The sequence below is a fragment of the Echiichthys vipera genome, assembly GCF_963691815.1.
Source record: "Echiichthys vipera genome assembly, chromosome: 17".
NCBI classification, from domain to species: domain Eukaryota; kingdom Metazoa; phylum Chordata; class Actinopteri; order Perciformes; family Trachinidae; genus Echiichthys; species Echiichthys vipera.
Genome location: NC_139842.1, coordinates 25,445,556 through 25,464,599, shown reverse-complemented (window position 1 = coordinate 25,464,599; position 19,044 = coordinate 25,445,556). Strand labels below are relative to the sequence as shown.

The window sequence follows — 19,044 nt, the reverse complement described above, 5'->3', positions numbered from 1 at the left end:
AGATGGGCAGACATAAAACTTCAAATGAATGCTAATGTTGCCTAAATGTAAATAGGCAACTGTTTGCTAACACATTAGCAATATCAATTATTCATTTCGCTGCCCCAAAGTTGACAAAAACATAATTTGTTGCTGCTTTAAATGCTAGTATTTGATAGTGAAAGGATAGCAATGCTTCCTAGGCCAGTTTAGGGTCGGTTAGCGGCTAACAGTGGTGTTCTGTGTTAAAGGTTGCCGCGGCTCAGAGGCAAGTCCTCACAGCTCTCCCACCACATCCAGCGGGCCCCATGGAGGCTCCAACGAAGAGATCTGGGTACTGCGCAAGCCCGTGGCAGGTAACTAAGCCGCGCGGCGCTGAGTTCTCAACCCCCGACTCCTTAATCTCTGAACAGGGGTCAAACAGTATCTGATGTCTGTTCAAAAAGGCTTTTCTGGCTGGCACTGCTTTGCAAGTGTCTATGGAATGTCAAGCGTCCCCAGGAGCAGAACCCATCCATTTCTTTGAGCCAAAAATGACTGTTTGAAGGCTTTCAGATACTCTTTGACCTAGTCCTCACAGTCCCCCATGTCCTGCTTATCCCTCCATCAGAAGCTTAGCTGGACCCAGTGGCCTTATGTGTAGGACTGCAGCCATCTGCATCGGTCTACAGTCTGTGTCTTTTCAACTGGATGTATGGTAATGTGTGAGAGAGAAGGAAAAAAAAGTAGGAAAGAGTGAGAGAAAAGGTGTATGTGTGTGTGAGAGAGTGTGTGTTTGCGTGTGTGTGTGTGAAAGCGAAAGGTGTGTCTTGTTTGCTCCACTTCTGTGTTTGTCACTCAGTCGCCCGTCACCCTGTCTCTCTGTCTGTCCCGTCCATCCAACCACATGCTGACCAGTGCATTTCGATGGAGAGTCACAGCTATTGCCACGTTGCTTTGGATATCAGCTAAACCACTCAATGTGTGTGTGTGTGTGTGTGTGTCTGTGTGTGCGTGTGCGTGTGTGTGTTTAAATGTATGCATCCATCTGTTTGTTGCATGTTTGCATTTGTATGTAATTCTATACATATTGTTTGGGTGTTTGCATGTGTGTGTGAATGCATGTGTGTGTGTGTGTGTGTGTGTGCGTGTGTGTGTGTGTGTGTGTGTGTGTCTGTGTGTGTGTGTCTGTGTGTTACAGGTGGAGACCGCAGCAGTGTGGGAAGCTCTGGCAGTGTGACCAGTGTGAGGTCGTCAGGCAGCGGTCAGAGTGCGGGCAGTGCCACACACATCCTCCATGCACAGGCTGAGGGGGTTAAGGTTCGACAAACACACACACACACACACACACACACACACACACACACACACACACACACACACACCATAATGCAGCCACAAAAAAAATTGTGTATATGCACTGATTTGTTTTGTTAGTTCATTTATGTAGTATTCTAAGAGGTGCATATTCATCATGCATGACCAAAGGAAACCTGAAATGGCAGATACCACAGAGACCAATGGCAGTGTTCACATTGGAGATCAAAATTAGAGAAGAAATGATTAATACTTGATTTATTCTGAAATTTATTATTTTTTTTTTTATTATTATTATTTTTCCGCAATATGATATAATATCAGCTGTGTCTATCCCACTGCTGTCCTGTCATGTTTTTTTTAAATAACCAAGGCACTTCAACAAAAACATTTATTTTGTGAAAAAAAGCAGTGATCTAAATCAGAGAACACTTTCAGATCCCTCCCAGTTAATGGTGTTAATCTGCACCTGGTGACAGTTGACTTCATTGTTGGACACACCCTATTTATCTGCAGCTCTCCTGGTTACTTTACAAGATGGCGATCTGTAACCACTGTGTCAGAAGAGAAGATTTCAACAATGTTTTCTTCTCTAGGATTAAAAAATGAACAGGAAGTGTAGAGACCACAGCTTTGAATGACTTCAGCAAATCTGCACCCACAGGACATCTGTGATTTTGGGTTCAGATCCTTGTCCTGTTCAGCACTGAACTGGAGACCAACTCCAGCTGCAGTGTTGAACTGATTCTCCATTGAGAGTCTCATAATCCTGTCCTCTCGTGTACTCGTTTTACGTGGACGACCGGCCTTTTTGAGGGACTTAAATGAATCTGTGTCCTTGTAAAGTTTCAATCTTCTTGAAATCACAGACTGTGAACGCCCAACCTCTCTCTGATGGTTGAGAGGGTCATCCCTTTGGTCTTCATCTGGACAACCTGCTGTCTCAGGGTTTCAGTCTCCTTAGAGCAGCTTCCATCTTACAAAGTAACCAGGAGAGCTGCAGATAAATAGGGTGTGTCCAACAATTCAGTCAATTATCACCAGGTGAAGATTAACACCATTAACTTAATAAATGAAATCTAGTCTGACCAATTACCTTTCTGGTTGACTAATGATTGGTCGATAAGGGGGTAGTCCTACATTTATAATATGTAGTTGTAATTCATCCATGATAAAAGAAAATGTGGTAACAGATGGGCATAATAATGTTAAATAATGTATAGTTTTTGAATGTTTAGAGACATGAATGCTTAACAGACTTAGTAGCCTTTACCCACGAGGATGCAATTTTCAGCAGGGATGAGCGTTAGTAGTTCTGTAGATTACAACTGGGTGAGAGAAACGCAGACAAAACAAAACAATACAAAAATCTCTCTTATGAAATGATGTGTTTGTGTGGCTTCCTAAGAAGCTGAATGAGAAAATAGATCTTCAAAGCCTGGAAAGGATCTGAATACTTCCTCCACCACTCCTGAATAATGAGTGAATATTTTAACTGCTCATTTTTTTAAATAAATTCTTATTTGCCCTATTAATAGTGGGATATTCCTAGGAATAATATTTACCTGGGAAATTCATTGGAAATACCTTTGTAATCAATAGAAATTATGGGCCGGCTAAATGCTTAACAAAGTAAAGACATAACAAAAAAACGAGTGTTTCTTTTTAAAGCGACTGACACACCCACACAGCAGAATTAGACCCATGTGTTGTAATCTCTATCTTCTCAGTCTAAGTGTCTCACTACATTCACTCCTCATCAGCACTAGTGAGATTTCTATTGCAGTGCTCGTACTAGAAGCTTCCGAACTGAGGTTCACCAAAAAATTTAAATGTTGTAAAAAAAAAAGCCAGTCAATATGTTTTGAAATTTTGGCAACATATACAGTGGGTACGGAGAGTATTCAGACCCCCTTGACATTTTCACTCTTTGTTAACTTGCAGCCATTTGCTGAAATCATTCATGAATCGATTTCATCAGTTGATTTTCCTCGTTACTGTACACACAGCAGTGCTGCATGCCTGTTCATGTGGATGCATTTGTGTTTGTGCACTTGCAGCTTCTAGCCACAGTCCTATCCCAGTCTGCCAAAGCCAAGGAGCATCTACTGGAGCAGTCCAAGTCTGTGGACCAGCCTGCAGGTAGGAAAGGGGGGCAGCATGGAGGTGAATGGTTCTTCAGCCCACTTACTGTTTCACTGTGATGCGTTTACCTAGCGTAGGATTTAGATAGACCTCTAATGAATTCACAGTAACCAGACCTGCAAGGGTTATGCACTGGGTGGGAATGGGCAGGTGAGGCTGTTACTGTTACCAGTGAGAGAGAGTGTCAGGTTAGTAAAATTAGAGTCATAAACCATTGGTCTTTTGAAAAGTGTCATTACATCACTTCTTCAACACACACACAGACACACACACACACACAAACACACTGATCTTGGCTGCTTTTACAGACAGATGGCCAAGGCAGGGGATGTAGGAGGAAGTGTAGCAGGGCGTGATTGGTTAAGAAGGTTTGTTTTGTCTTGGAAAGTAAGAATGTGATTGGTTCCTGATCAAAGCAATGAGGGAGAATGAGCTCAATGGTGAAGGGAGAAAGTCAGCTTGGAAGACATCTGATGATCCATCAGATGCTGAGGGCGACAGCTCGACACTGGCTAATGGTATTTCTTCCAGCAGGCTCCGCCAGCTCCTCTCGGACATCAAGCCAATCGAGCTGTCCACTCCATGAGGCGCCGCCTTACGATGCCACGGCAACCAGGAAGGGGGAGGGGCAAGGCGAGGGGAAGGTAGGACAGTCCAAAAGCCCCACAGATTAGGTCCTCTCTGCCTCTTTCTTACAATCCTACAGTCACCACCACCAACATCGAAGTGCAGCATGATGAGAATGTAGCTCAGTCACCTCAACCACAACCCTCTCACTCTCACACTCTCCCTCACACACACATACATACTTTATATATATTTATACACAGACACACACACGTATCAAGATGTCCCAGCAGTTTCTCTCGCAACTGGCCTCGTCTGTGCTGCGAGTGTTCGGATGCAGTCATGACACGGTGAGTGTGTGAATGGAAGATCTGCGGTGTGATCTTGTATGAATCTGTGAACGAGAAATAGTGTGTTTCAGTGTGTTTGTGTGTGTTAGTGTGTGTGTGTGTGTGTGTGTGTGGTGTGTGTGAGAAAAAGAGAGAGAATCCTGTCCTCCTCTTGTTATCTGCTACCTGCTATCCATCGTTATTCACTGCTTTTAGTTGCAGCTTCTCTTCAACCATTGCAGCATTTTTCTTCTTTTGCAGAGATAAATGTCTCTATTAATGGTGCGCCTCAGGCAAACATAATTCTAGATATCAGGGTGTGTGTGTTTGTGTGTATGTGCTGGAAGGTGCCAAGCAGTGTGTGTGTGGGTGGACTAGCTCGGCACAAAAAGTGTGAAATCTGAGCTAACATCATGTACAGTAAGCTTTTTTTTACTCTGTGTGTGTGTTCCTATATGTGCGTATGTGTGCAGGACCATATTTAGGTCTATGTTTCATTGTATAATAATTTCAAACTTGATAAACCAATGGGCATATTTAAATAGCAGGTGGCCGTGGTTGTGTGTGCATTGCTTGCCTACAGTGTGTGTGTGTGTGTGTGTGTGTGTGTGTGTGTTAGTGTGTGTGTATGCTGCTATATAAGCCATGTTCTCGTGGCCATCTGTTAGCTACAGTCCTGATTCCTCAGCAGCCATCGTCCTAATGTTTCCCTCAGTGGGGTAAAGACTAGAGATAAAACAGTATGAAAATATCATATCACGGTTATAGTGAACAAAATTATCATGGTTATCAGTATTATCATAGCTTTGTATTAAAAAATAAAAAATAATAAGTAGCACTATGCACTTTACAACCACACATCAGACTTAAGCCCCCTGTCCGTCGGTCATCTCTGTCCTTCTCTCTACTGACAGTTGTGCTGCTATAAAGTTGTCAGTTTGTGGGTCGGGTTCAAGTGGTTGATTAACCAAGCAGATCGGCTTACACACACTAGACACCAACTCCTCTTTTCTTTCTGGAATACTGACATATTGTGTGAAATCACAAGTGGTTCAGCTGTACGTTGAGGTGTTCCTTTATTGCGGTGCTGTTGGGGAATCTCTGTGTGAAAAGGGCTTTATACTCTCTTAAGGGGCCTACACATGATAAGCTTTTTGCACTGGGCTCACCACGAGGTTGGACGCAGAGACCCAGTAAACGGCTAAGTCAACGTTAGTATTATAACAACCATTAGCTCGTAAACTGCCTATTCACAAACCTGGTATGACTGCTTACTGTATAAACCTTGAAGCATTATGTTTTCTTCCCAGATCGTGATACGACTTTAATGTGACGTTAAAAAGTCCGGGAAACTCGGACACACAATAAGCTTTTCCTCCATCTTTCTTGCATTGCTCTCTGGTTGCCTAGGAAACGTGAACCTCACACTCAAAGCTTTTATCTCATTGGTTGCGCTTTTGAAAGGTCAGCGGCAACTAAGTCAAAGGTCAACTGATTTGAACTGCTACATTGGGCGCTGCCGCCTCCTCTATAGAAAACGAATGGAGCGGTCGGCACAAAGCGTTATTACCGCGTATCATGTGTAGGGGCCTTTCGAAGGCTGACAAGCCTTGAGGCAAAATAAACCCACGGTCAGGAATTTTACAGCAGTTTATCATTAAACGGGTAATCTTTGCATTCCTAGTAAAGATGAAGATGGCAGGGGAAACCCATCCCCTTTGAGGGACAGTGTGGAGGAGGGGGAAGAGGCTCAGGCTGAAAGATGAAGAGACAGGCAGAGTGGAGAATGCCAGAAGGGATGTGGGACTTTAAAGAGAAGCAGAGTGTGTAGGAAGAAGTCATGCAGTGGTTTTACAGTCACTCTCAGTCCTCGCTGTCTCCCATCAGCATTCAGAGCAGCAAATCAACTAAAACTAGCCAGTGCCACTAGCTCCATGTACCTAATCTAACATCAACATTAAATAGGCCTTTGTAGACCCTAACACTACCCCCCTGACCCTAACAAAATGCTGAATTAAAACAGCGGAGGCAGAGGCTTATGCCACCGGGGAACATAGGACCCGTGGGAAAATAGGACACAGAGAACGTAGGGATAAGCTATAATTTTGGTTGCGGATGTTGTGAATTTCTCCCAAACTCACATTCCTGTTGGAACATGTTCAATTGTGTTGTTTTTAGTTTAGAAGCTTTTATTGGTTCACACTAAACAAGTGTAGCTAAACTCCGTTATAGTTGGTCAAAAGTGGGTATTAACTAGCATCTTTCTAGCACCTTCCTAACTTTAGCCTGGTTTTCACAACAGGGCCAAGCAGGGCTAATTCATTGATTCTTCAGCATCATTATAATGATCTATAAAGGTATAAGAATGCGTCTTTGTGACATTACTAAAGACATAGCTACTGATGGTGAACGGTACCTACAGTATCTAAAGTGTGGCCCCTGTTTGGCCCTACTCGGCCCTGTTGAGAAAAAGTGGCTGTTGAAGCAGAGACAGAGCCAGTGACAGCATGCCCCCTGTCTTCTCTCCCGTAGAGCTCAGAGGCCGTTGTCCAATGGCTGAGCGACTTTCAGCTGCAGGTCTACGCTCCAAACTTCCTGGGCGCTGGGTATGACTTGCCCACCATTAGCCGAATGATCCCGGAGGTAAGGCAACTAAACCCCCACCCCTGAACCCCAGAGAGGTCACAGACACCTCCAAGGACTACAGTGGAAACAAGTCTGAACGACTTTGATTTGTGCCATTCTGGATGTTTTAGAGATGCATGTAAACCATTTCCTGTAGAAACTCTCAAATGAGCACTCAACTAAAATGATCTCAGCTACACATTCCCTGTCTCCTGACAAACCCTTCACCTCTCACCACTGACCTGCTCTCTGACCACTGTTAAATATTACTTTAATGTCCAAACACTGCCCATTACAATTTACATTAAAAAAAAGAGGCCTACGGGTGAAACACTCTTTCTCATTTTCTTTTCAAAGTATGAGACGCTTGAAATGACACTCACTTTTGAATGATAAATATAATGATACCACCAGCAGCCGTTTAGCTTAGCTTAGCACAAAGACTAGCTGGTTTGCACTCTTTGTGCTAAGCTAAACTACTGGCTGCTGGCAATGGTGTCATCTAACTCTCAGCAAGAAAATAACTTAATGTATTCTCCAAAACCATTCCTTTATTGTAGAAGGGGAACAGTTCCACTAACCCCAGTCTGCAGCTTCAAAGTAAGAATCCTTATAACATATGAGAATAATGCAAACATGACATGGATGCCTTCATTGAAAGCAGGGTTGTCAAACTCATTTTAGTTCATGGACTATGAACAGCCCAATTTGAGTTAACCAGTAAAACCATTGCATAATAATCCACAAATAATAACAACTAAAAATGTGTCTCTTTCTTTAAATGTAAAGAAGCATAAGTACATTCTGAAAACACACCAAGCACACTGGCGTCCAAGATATCCCTGTGAAGAAATGTTTTCTTGGAAAACACTTCTTCCTTTGACAGTGTATCTAGCATATATCGAGATATTGTGATTAAAACTATGTCTTAAATTTCCCAGTTACTATTATGTGAAATATTGTGAGGGAATATCATTTGTAGATTGTGGTTTTGTTTTTACATCACACTTTTTGTGTGCATGCATGCCAGCAGTGAGTGACTGGGATTTGCTGGGACTGTTTTTAATTTGAACTAAAGCCTGTAGAGGGTAGAGAGGGTCTGATGAAAAATTATATCGAGTTGAATCATGGGAAATGTAGGATCCAATGTTTTTATAGTTTGATTCACGCTAGGGACTAAAAATCAGCATATTTCGCCCTCGCTTTGATTTGGACAATTCTTTTTTAAACCTGTTTCTTGTGAGTCCCCTGACTCAATGAAAAAGCAAATCTAATCCAAAGTATGCCTTTAAAATAAACACAGTGGAGATCAAAATTAGAGAACAATTAAAAAATACTTGATTAATTTGAAATACTGTTATTTTTTACTGTCCGAAGTTTGATAGAATATCCTCTGTGTCTACATCACTGCTGTACCAGCATGTTTTTTTAAAATAACCAAGGCACTTCAACAAAAACCTTTATTTTGTGAAAAAAGCAGTGATCAAAATTAGAGAACAGTAACCACTGTGTCTTTCAACAACGATTTCAACAATAAGTAGTGTAGAGGCCCTCCTTCTTTCTGCTGATGAGAGGTTTGGTCACTGCAGAGTAGGCTTTCAGCCAAATTTGTCGAAACGCTGAAACAAAAGACGAAACACTGTGTTCAGGGACAACTTCAGCTGCAGTGTTGAACTGATTCTCCATTGAGAGTCTTCTCATAATCCTGTCCTCTCGTGCACTCGTTTTACGTGGACGACCGGCCTTTTTGAGGGACTTAAATGAATCTGTGTCCTTGTAAAGTTTCAATCTTCTTGAAATCACAGACTGAACGCCCAACCTCTCTCTGATGGCTGAGAGGGTCATCCCTTTGGCCTTCATCTGGACAACCTGCTGTCTCAGGGTTTCAGTCTCCTTAGAGCAGCTTCCATCTTGCAAAGTAACCAGGAGAGCTGCAGATAAATAGGTTGTGTCCAACAATTCAGTCAATTGTCACCAGGTGAAGATTAATACCAATAACTGGGAGGGATCTGAAAGTGTTCTCTGACATTTTTTTCTTACAAATAAAGGTTTTTGTTGAAGTGCCTTGGTTATTTAAAAAAAACATGCTAGTAAAGCATTGGTGTAGACACAGCTGATATTCTATCAAATTTTGAACAATAGAAAAAAACAGTATTTCAAAATAAATCAAGCATTTCTGTGTTGCTAATTTTGATCTCCAGTGTATTTAGAGGAGTAAATAAACTGTATGTTTACATTTTTACTGTACATCTTATTGGCCCAGTGATACTTTTTTACTTAACTACTTTACTCAAATGGCATCAGGCCGGTTTCTAAGAAAATACATTCTGTACTCCAGTCTTAATTACAAACTGGAGCTAAAAAGGGAAAAATCAAATAAAAGAATCAGTCTTTAAAAAGAAGCTCCATATATCCACACAACCTCCTGACCCTCACGTCACCTTGAGCACTGATGCTGCCTGTTGTGAGAAACTAGGCCAATGCTCTCTGCCACACTCACCTACATACAAATAATTTATAGCATATATAAATTATTTGTCTATACGTACACTCCAGGGCTGTGCATGCTGGATAGTTCAGGGCTGAGCTAACTTTAAAAGGGTTTTGTTATCAGAGACATGTCGTAGTTGTCTGGACTATTGTACGAACAAAAAAATGTACGAGTTATGCAACTGTGAGTTGGGGGAGTGTTCACGTATGTTTGTCAAAGTGTGTCCTCATGACTACTACCTGAAATACACAGAAACAAAAGTAGCATGGAATGATGGACTTATATTTGTTCATTAAATATTCATGTAATAGTCATTTTAATACACTTTGTATTTATTTATGAACTTGTTTACGTATTACAGAATATAAAGTGCTGAATTTAAAGTATATCATGGAGAATCCCTAATCTTCCTTACAGACGCTCCCTTTTGCTGCAGACATTTGCTTTTGCTTTCCTTGCTTTTCTTATGATTTGGAGACATTTACACATCTGTTCTTTTCACAACTGTCAGAAGCTTCCTTCAGATGTCATGCTGTCACTCTCTCTGTATGTGTGTGTGTGTGTGTGTGTGTGTGTGTGTGTGTGTGTGTGAGTGAGTGAGTAAGTGTGTGTGTGGGGGGGGGGGGCTGCAGGAGTCTTGGGGATATCTTAACTGTCTTTGTGGAGGAAAAGCCTGATCATGCCACCTCTGTATCTTACTTGTGTGTGTAGGATCTGACAGCTATTGGAATAACTAAACCAGGTCACAGAAAGAAGATGACATCAGAGATTAACAAACTAAGTGTCACTGAGTGGCTGCCTGAGCAGAAACCTGTGAGTACAGTTCAACGCACACACGTGCACACACACACACACACACACACACACACACACACACACACACACACACACACACACACACACACACACACACACACACACACACACACACACACACACACACACACACACACACACACACACACACACACACACACACACACACACACACACACACACACACACACACACACACACACAATATGGCCAGCTACCAGCTATAGTGTTGAGGGTTAGACCTGGTACAGGCTGATTGAACGGTCAAACGGCTCTGGTCAGTGAACGCAGTCACCAGATGGCTTTATGCTCTTCTACTGGCAGAATGAAGACATTACATAAGTTTATTAGCAGTGATTTCTGAACGGGTAGCCACTTCATAGCAGACGTTGAGCGAAAGGAAAGAAAGCGGGAAAGACAACCCACCATTTCAAAATAGTCTATATTTCAGAATAAATGTCTGTGAACATGTAGTGTCCGCCAGCCTGGTGAGCTGTCATGTTTCTGCTCCTCCTATAGGCCAGTCTAGGAGAGTGGCTGTCTGCTATTGGTCTAAGCCAGTACCACCAGGTGTTGGTGCAGAACGGTTACGAGAATATCGAGTTCATCACTGACATCACCTGGGAGGACCTGCAGGAAATAGGCATCATCAAACTGGGTAAGATATAGAGATATTCAATGTATTTTTGACATCAGAACATATGACCACTGACAGTATCCCCTTCAAAACACCAGAGTCTGCACGTGTCAACGTCTGCAAATAAGATACAGCACCATGGACAGCAGCTCCGTCTTTGCCATAGGACTTTGCAATCGTATGGAGCCCAGGGTCAGATCTGTGGCAAGCATTTAGATTTGCTGCATTTTCTACAGAGACAGCTAACCTGTAACCCATTAACAGAAGAATGTGAGTGTGGCGTAGACATGCTGTTTATGAACCCTGAAACTGACCAAATGTAGTAAAAGGTTACCAGACAAACTGATAACGCCTTTTCACTTTCTTTATAAACTGTCAATTCAGAATGTTAATTGTGAGTCATGTAAGTTGCACAGGAATGACATGGGCCCCGTTTAGGGAGGTATCCTACTGAGATGTGTAACGGCGTTATAACGATCAGAAGAGTAATCAAGTAGATTACTCGTTACTGAAAAAAGTTATTCCCATCACTGCTGAAAATAGATGCAAAACAATTAAAAAGACATACAAAACAACTAAAAATGCACATAAAATTACTGAAGACAGACACAAAATGACCACATAATTCAAAAATGAAGACAAAGACACGCAAAATGGTTGCACATAGCAGTAAAATTACCAAAGAGAGGGGAAAAGGACATAAAATTGTAAAAATAGATGCAAAACAATTACAAAGACATACAAAACAACTAAAAATGGACATAAAATTACCACAAAGAGAAACGGAATGACCACATAGAAAATCGTCGTAATATAAGTTAACAATGACCACAAAACGACTAAAAGTAGACTCTTTGAATTTGGGTGTCTTGTTCCTGTGTAGACAGAGTGGGGGGCCTCTGACATGTCTGTGCCCAGGGGCCTACCGTCTCTGAATCCGTCCATAGATATGTGGATGTATAAAGAGATGGTGTTGATCCCTATGAAAGTTGCTTAGTGGTGCTTTAAGCCAAAAAAGTTCAACTGCTAAGACTAAAAAGTCGAGTAAGCTACTTCCGGTTTAGTGCTCCCACCGCCTTGAATTGGGATTCAATGCTTTAATTGTGCAGCTCTTCTGGACTTTCTCAATGTTATCAAATTCTGATAGTGAAACAAATCATTTCATAGGGTTGTGACACCGAAAAAAGTGTATCCACTGACTTTCGCCATGTCAGTCAATGGGAAAAAGTATTTCGGGGGCAGAGGGCATCACGTGACGGGGAATCACAATTCCACTGTTTTGTCATCTGCTCAGACGTCATTGTAAAGCATCCATTGATTGTATAAGGGGGTGGGAGCGTTGGTGTTTTCTGTCTTTCTGCGATATCATCACCTCCATAGCATCACAACCATGCAAGATGCAGTCATGAACCTTTACACACCTGTGTTGTTGAGATCAAAATGAAGGCTGAGGTTGAAGATGGGTATAGTGCGAGCAAGGGCGCTGGAAGTAGAGGGGTAGGAAGTAAGAAAGCAGCTCCATTGGGCGTCGTGGCTGGTGTGATCCCATCACAAGATGGTCTCCACTTTATTGATGTGAGCTGTTCTATTTCTGACATTTTGTTTTCATGACTTTATAGTTGCAGTCCATGCTGAGGGAAGATCTACATATATAACAACACTAATGCAATAGAAATAATAATAGAAAATATTATTGGTTTGATTAAAAACATCATATTTAAAGTAATCTTTACAGAAGTTATCTTAATCAAACAAGAACTGTAATTTCAAACTTTCAATGTTTCAGGCCACCAGAAGAAGCTGATGCTGGCAGTGAAGCGACTGGCTGAAATGCAGCGCAGTTCAGACGGGCGGGGCTCTCTCAGAAAGAAGCCCCCGCCAATCACACAGCAGCAGGAAGTCTTGTCAATAGACAGCCCTCCTCCAGACGGTGAGCTGCTGAAAGGTTTTAATGAGCTTCCTGTCACTGTAACTGTCACTATATCCTCACAGCACAAAGAGACAGACGACCTGTGAAAAAGTCATGGATCTTTACCTCCCCCTGCTGGTCCTGTCTGCTCCTAATGGCATCTGCTAGTTTCCACTGCGCCCAAAGAAAAATAACCCATCAGAGCCGAGGAGTGTCTGACACAGTGTCAATAACTGCTCTGAAGTCTGATCAAACTGTGAAACTAGACAGCACTGATCAAATATGAATCGACTTTCTGTATTATATATTTCTCACATACTCTAAGGGTTTTCAGAAACATGTTTTAGTTTAGGTTTTAGTTTAGGTTTAGTTAGTGATTAGCTGTAAAATGAGAAAGTTTGTGACCAAGTCCAGACAAAACCAAACCCGCCCTTCAGCCGACTGGATGGACAAGCTTTCTCATTTTACAGCTAAACAGTAACAAAATGTTTCTGAAAAGACAGAAATATAAACAGGTGAGAAATATGAAACACAGTAACAGAATCTTGATTCATATTTGATCAGTGCTGTCTAGTTTCACAGTTTGATCAGAGTTCATGAGATGAGATAGTGACTTCATCTTTTAATCTTTTGGATAGTGTACACACCTTATCCAACGAGATCTCTGTGTTTCAGTAACAGTACACTCATGAGCTCCTCTCCTTTTAAGATGAATAAAATCTAACTTGTTAATTTTGAGGCTTTCTTTCTCTTTTCTCAGAGGTCATGTCTCCAAAGATGAGCACTTTTCAGGAAAGTGAACTGAGCACCGAGCTACAGAGTGCCATGACTCAGCCAGGACAGGAGGTCAAAGCTCAGCGAACACGCAGCAAAGACCACGAAGAAGTGATGACAGGAGGAGGAGGAGGAGGAGGAGGAGGTGCTGGGCCACCTAAGAAGGAGGCGCGGACTATGAGGCAGCAGAGCAGCCAGGGAAGCACCTCTTCTCACAGAGGCAGCGTCTCCTCACAAAGCAAACACCGTCACTCCCACTCCCACTCCCAGCCTGCCCCTCCCTACACGCCCCCTCACACCCCTACCAAAACTAGAACCTCATCTTCTTCCTCCTCCACCTCCTCTGTCCAGAGCACAGCTTCCCCGCAGGCCAAACACAAGCCGTCCCCCCAGTTCTTCCAGGGGGAGAGACCTCAGTCGCCACGCTCCCACCCCCCTCAGTCTCCGACCCAACGTGGACCTCCGTGCGCCCAGCTTCCTCCCCAGCAACAACAGCAGCCTCAAGTCCAGCCGCAGCAACAGGCACAACCTCAGCACCATCCACAGACGCAGGTGATGGAGGTCAGGGAGAACCAACCATCACAGGTCCCACTCCTCTGCCTCCCACCGGAGGCTGAGCTGGCTGAGGGAGAAGAAGAGGAGCCTTCAGCGCTCCAGAAGAAACGTGCCCATAGCCTTAACCGGTATGCTGTCTCAGATGGTGAGTGTGACGACAGGGCAGGAGGTGGTGGAGCGAGAGAGGGAAGAGGAGAGGGAAAGGCTGAGGTGGGGGGAGGTCAGGGCTGTGCCGTTGTCAGAGTGGATGGAGGGAAATACCACACAGTGACCCACCGCGTCAGCCGCAGCCACTCCGTCCGCAACCAGGACAAGAATGTCAACCGCAACCAGGTGCAGCCGTTTGCTCTGCGTCAGAAGAAAAAAGGCCCGCCCCCACCTCCGCCCAAACGTTCCAGCTCTGCCATCTCCACCTCCAACTCCAACCTGACAGAAGCCTTCGCACAGCAGCCCGCGCTCACCACCACGGGGGGGATGTTGGACGTGCCTTACCACCAACAGCGACGTGCCAGCGACCTGGGGATGTCTGTGGAGACAACGGCTGTGGAGACGAGCAGTGTAGGTAGTGTGAGGAGCATCGCTGCCATGTTGGAGATGTCTTCCATAGGAGGAGGAGCCAAAGGCATGGCACTGCAGAAGAATTTCCTGCAGGTATGTAGAAAACACTTGAATTAGTGTGTGTATACATCTGCTCCTCTAAAATGTGAAATAAACACGTTTACACACATTAAAGCATAATTAACCAGTTGTACGTTTGTGTGTTTACCAGGTTGGGAAAACACGTGATGCCATTGGTCTTGACGGCGAAGTGGTGAACCGACGGCGGACCATCAGCGGCCCAGTCACAGAGTTGGTGGCAGCTGCCCGGCGTGAACAACCCACTCCCTCTGCTTTCCCCTCTCCCTCCATCCAGCCGGAAACATCCCCTCCCCCTGTAAATTCCTCCTCCCCCAACCCTCCGTCCTCCCCCCACCCCAGCTCGGGAGGAAGTGGCAGTTCATCAGAGAGCCTGCCGTTTGCAGATGAGGGAAGTCTGACCATCCGCCGCCAGGGTCGAGGAGAAGGAGAAGGAGAAGGACAGGTAGCTATCTATCTATATATATATACATATGTCTAGCTATCTATCTATCTATCTATCTATCTATCTATCTGTCTATCTATCTATCTATCTGTCTGTCTTTCTATCTATCTGTATTTCTATCTATCTGTATAGGGATGGGCGATATGGACAAAATCATCTATCCTGACATAGGCATTGATTTCACACACACAATTTTCAGAAGAGGTAAATTTGTCCTCTTTAAAATATATAAACACAACCCATTCCCCGACAGAGGTAGAAAATAATGGTTCAGGGGGCTCAAAACGTATATACCCTTCTTACCTGTAGATATAAGTTTCCCAGCCAATTGGATTAGGTAAAGTAGACATATTTTGCATGCAAATAGTATTTAATATTATAAAACCCATCATTTAAATAAAACAATGACCAAACCAAAACCAAACTCGCACACACACACAGGTCCAGTTAGGACAGGTCGTGACTCTGTCGGCGGCTCAGAAAGTGAAAAGACAAAGCAACGGGTTGGTTTTTGGATCAGTGAGTCATTTTCACACTCGAACAGCACTTTGCAATTTCACATTGTGTTATATCGAGCTATTTTCATATTTGTAATTTATTTTCTATTGGCAAGTTTCAAACATTTCCACAGCATACGTTGTAGTAACTGTGTGAGCTTACCATATTTATATGAGTGATACAGATCTGAGGATTTTTCTTTTCAGAAGTCCACACATGCAGACACAACGATCCACTTTAAAGCACAGTGTGGGACCTGTAGAGCAGCTTCATCCCTTGTGTGAAAAATAAAGATGTGATTTTGACTGTCATGTCTTTTATGGAGATTTAAACGTTGGAGCTTACGGCTTTAACAAGTTCTCATTCTGTAATAGATTGGTTGTTGAGATGTACATTCCTAAATAAAACACCTGTGATGTTTTGAATATGCAAAAAGTTTTGAACAACACAAGAGAATAAATAATAATAATAATAATAATAATAATAACATTTTCCTTTACATAAATAAAGACATTTTCACTATAAATTGATGCAGTAAAAATTGTTGCATAAAAATTCTATCTATCTTTCTATCTATCCATCTATCCATCTATCTATCTATCTATCTATCTATTGTATCGATCCGTCCGATCTGTAGACAAAAAGCCTGTTGTGTTTTATGCAGACGTCTATCCATGTATATATTATATCTACAGTATCTACTGTATGTAATTTAATGGGCTTGAATCAGATGTGCTTTAATGTATTATATGTATCCATAGTGAGGCTTCTGTGCTCTGTCAGCTTTATTTGTGTATCCATTTATCTTTGTCACTGTTTTTGACTGTTTGTGCAAAAATGACCTCTTGTCACGAATGTATGAATTTTCCGTTAGTGTGTATTTTGTCTTTGTCTGCAGGGTGACGGCGAGGGTCCCCAGGGTGACGGCGAGGGTCCCCAGGGAGACGGGGTTTACACGCAGGAGGACATCTCCAGGGTTGAGGCCACAGCGACCTTAAAGCGACGGCCCCGCAGCTCAAAGCCCCACCCCAACGGCTCTGACTTCACCCTGCAGGAGTCGTCCACCGTCAAGCGACGGCCCAAGAGCCGCGACAAGGAACCCGAGGGCTACGCAGACCTGGCCGATAACGGAGAGCCTGCAGGGACTGGGCAGCCCAACACCACGCAGCCCGTACCCTACCAGAACGGCACGGCCACAATGAGACGCCGCCCAGTGTCTGATGCTGGAGTGACAGAGCAGCCGCAGCCACAACCCCAGCCTCAACCCCAAGTGTCTGCTGCTCCCCGCAGGGACAGTGCAGACCAAGGAGCTCCAGTGACCAATGAAGGAGGTCCTGTCAGAAAGCCAAAGCCTCCCGTCTCCCCAAAACCCGTCGTGGCACAGATAAAGAGACAGGGAGGCCCACAGACCCCCCCACAGCCTATCTCCAAGAAGAGAGTCCCCCTGCCTGGCCCGGGGACGCCTGGAAGCCCAGGTATTCACAGTCTGATGTCTTTTGTCAGATGGGGGTGAGGGTGGGGGTCATCATTTGAAATGTGCAGGTGCATTGTAGTAGAATCGACATCTGGGTGTTTATGGATGTTCTGAACAGCCGTAGTGGAAGGAGAGGATACAAGTCTGCCGTCATAAAGACGAGAGGTTTTGAGGCTGTCTGACAAGCATTTTGTTGAAGCTACCTGAGCCTGTAAAGGCATCAGAATGCTGGACAACATGTCATCAGACCACAGTGGCAGGTGAAGGAATTCATGGTGTTGCACTTGGTTGTACACACGAAAAGTGACAGGAGTATTAGCCGAGCCTCTACACTCCTAGCCAGTTGCTGTGTAAAGTAGCCATGAATGTGGTATTGTTGTCAGAAACAACTCAACCACCCAGAATTCTAACGTCTGAGAGACTTTCTTACACCGACAATACTTTTTTACCCCTTTATGGTACCCTTGTTAAGGTGTCAGCATGCCCGAAACAAAATCATTTGTAAGATGTGTTGTCCCATTGCTGTCTGTACTTAAAGGCATTAATGGGGGTGCACACTTGTTCACACAGGGTCAGAAATGTGTAGGGGACACGGTTTCAGACGTTGTTGGATCATCTGAAGAGAACTTTGGTTGGAGCAACTAGGGCCCGACTGATGTGGGATTACTTAGACAGAGAACCAAACCGATTTTAGATTGGGGAATTCAATGATGATATATATTGCAGATGATATAGTGAATTTTTGAGCTGGAATGAAATTAGATTTGTTTTTCTGTCATCTGACTCTGCAAATGAACTCAGAGGACTTCTGTCCTAAACAAATGGATTTATTAAAGCATATTTAACATTACTATACATTACATTACATTGTCAACCAGTTCTGAATAAACACTGAAAAAATTAAGAATAAAAATAAATAAATATCTTAATAGTACTGTATTTCCAGTACCAGTCAATTGTTGATCATTTATATAAAGAATAAATAAAAATAAAATAAATGGCTACATCATTTCTAAATCACAATCTTCTTTTACATCAGATGTTCTGTAAAAAAAAGTTTTTATATGGGGAATGACATACGACGACACTGATACAGATATCTGTGTGACAGGTGGATATGAGCCGATAATATCAGTGATTATATCCGTGTGGCTCTTCAGCCTCACACTGACCTGTGGTGTACTGATGGTGATGACCTCACTCCAGCTCATTAAAGCGGTGCCCCTGACAGAGGTGATCTGTCAGGGTGCAGATGCCCGTCACTGATGCGGCTCTTTTTCCTCTCTCTCTCATTTATCTAGTGGAAGGAAAGAAGATCCCTCCACCTGTCTCGCCTAAACCTGCGCCCCCGCCCACGGCACCCAAACCGGCCAAGCTCATACACTCCCTGACCAGTCCCCCCTCCCCGAGCCCGGCCTCTGCCCCATTCAAGCAGCACCCTGCGGTGGCCCGTCAGACCAGCTCACCCCCCTACTTCCCCCCTTCCAACATCCCAAGCCCGCCAAACGCCAAGCCGCTAAGCCCATCTCCCCAGAGCCCACATACGCCGCAGACCCCCACTACACCGCAGACGCCCCAGACTCCTGCCACTCCCAGCCCGACCCCGCCACCTGTCAAGCCCCCGCGCTCTTCCATTGGCGGTGTGTCAGTAGACAGCGGGATGGTGGGAGGCGGGGTCACAGCGCCGGCCGCTACGACGCCGGACTTCAGTGCGGATTCGCTGGTGCATCAGAAGCTGGAGGAGACTAGTGCGTCGCTGGCTGCAGCTCTGCAGGCCGTGGAGGATAAGATACTGCGGCAGGAAGAGTAAAAGATCACACACACACACACAGACACACACACACACACACACACACACACACACACAC

General features: G+C 43.9%; 1 protein-coding gene across 1 annotated transcript in view; it reads left to right on the top strand.

Annotated features, from left to right (window-relative positions):
- Positions 1-19,044, top strand: part of caskin1 (CASK interacting protein 1) — a gene marked incomplete at its 5' end in the record, with an annotated part of 126,199 nt that overhangs the window by 104,352 nt on the left and 2,803 nt on the right. Inside the window, 12 exons of the mRNA XM_083932074.1 lie at positions 213-335; positions 1,160-1,278; positions 3,336-3,417; positions 3,955-4,064; positions 6,849-6,959; positions 10,144-10,245; positions 10,768-10,906; positions 12,672-12,815; positions 13,555-14,774; positions 14,893-15,204; positions 16,601-17,177; positions 18,478-18,982. Of these exons, the coding sequence (XP_083788200.1) occupies positions 213-335; positions 1,160-1,278; positions 3,336-3,417; positions 3,955-4,064; positions 6,849-6,959; positions 10,144-10,245; positions 10,768-10,906; positions 12,672-12,815; positions 13,555-14,774; positions 14,893-15,204; positions 16,601-17,177; positions 18,478-18,982 (3,544 nt within the window). The remainder of the gene's footprint in view (positions 1-212; positions 336-1,159; positions 1,279-3,335; positions 3,418-3,954; positions 4,065-6,848; positions 6,960-10,143; positions 10,246-10,767; positions 10,907-12,671; positions 12,816-13,554; positions 14,775-14,892; positions 15,205-16,600; positions 17,178-18,477; positions 18,983-19,044) is intronic.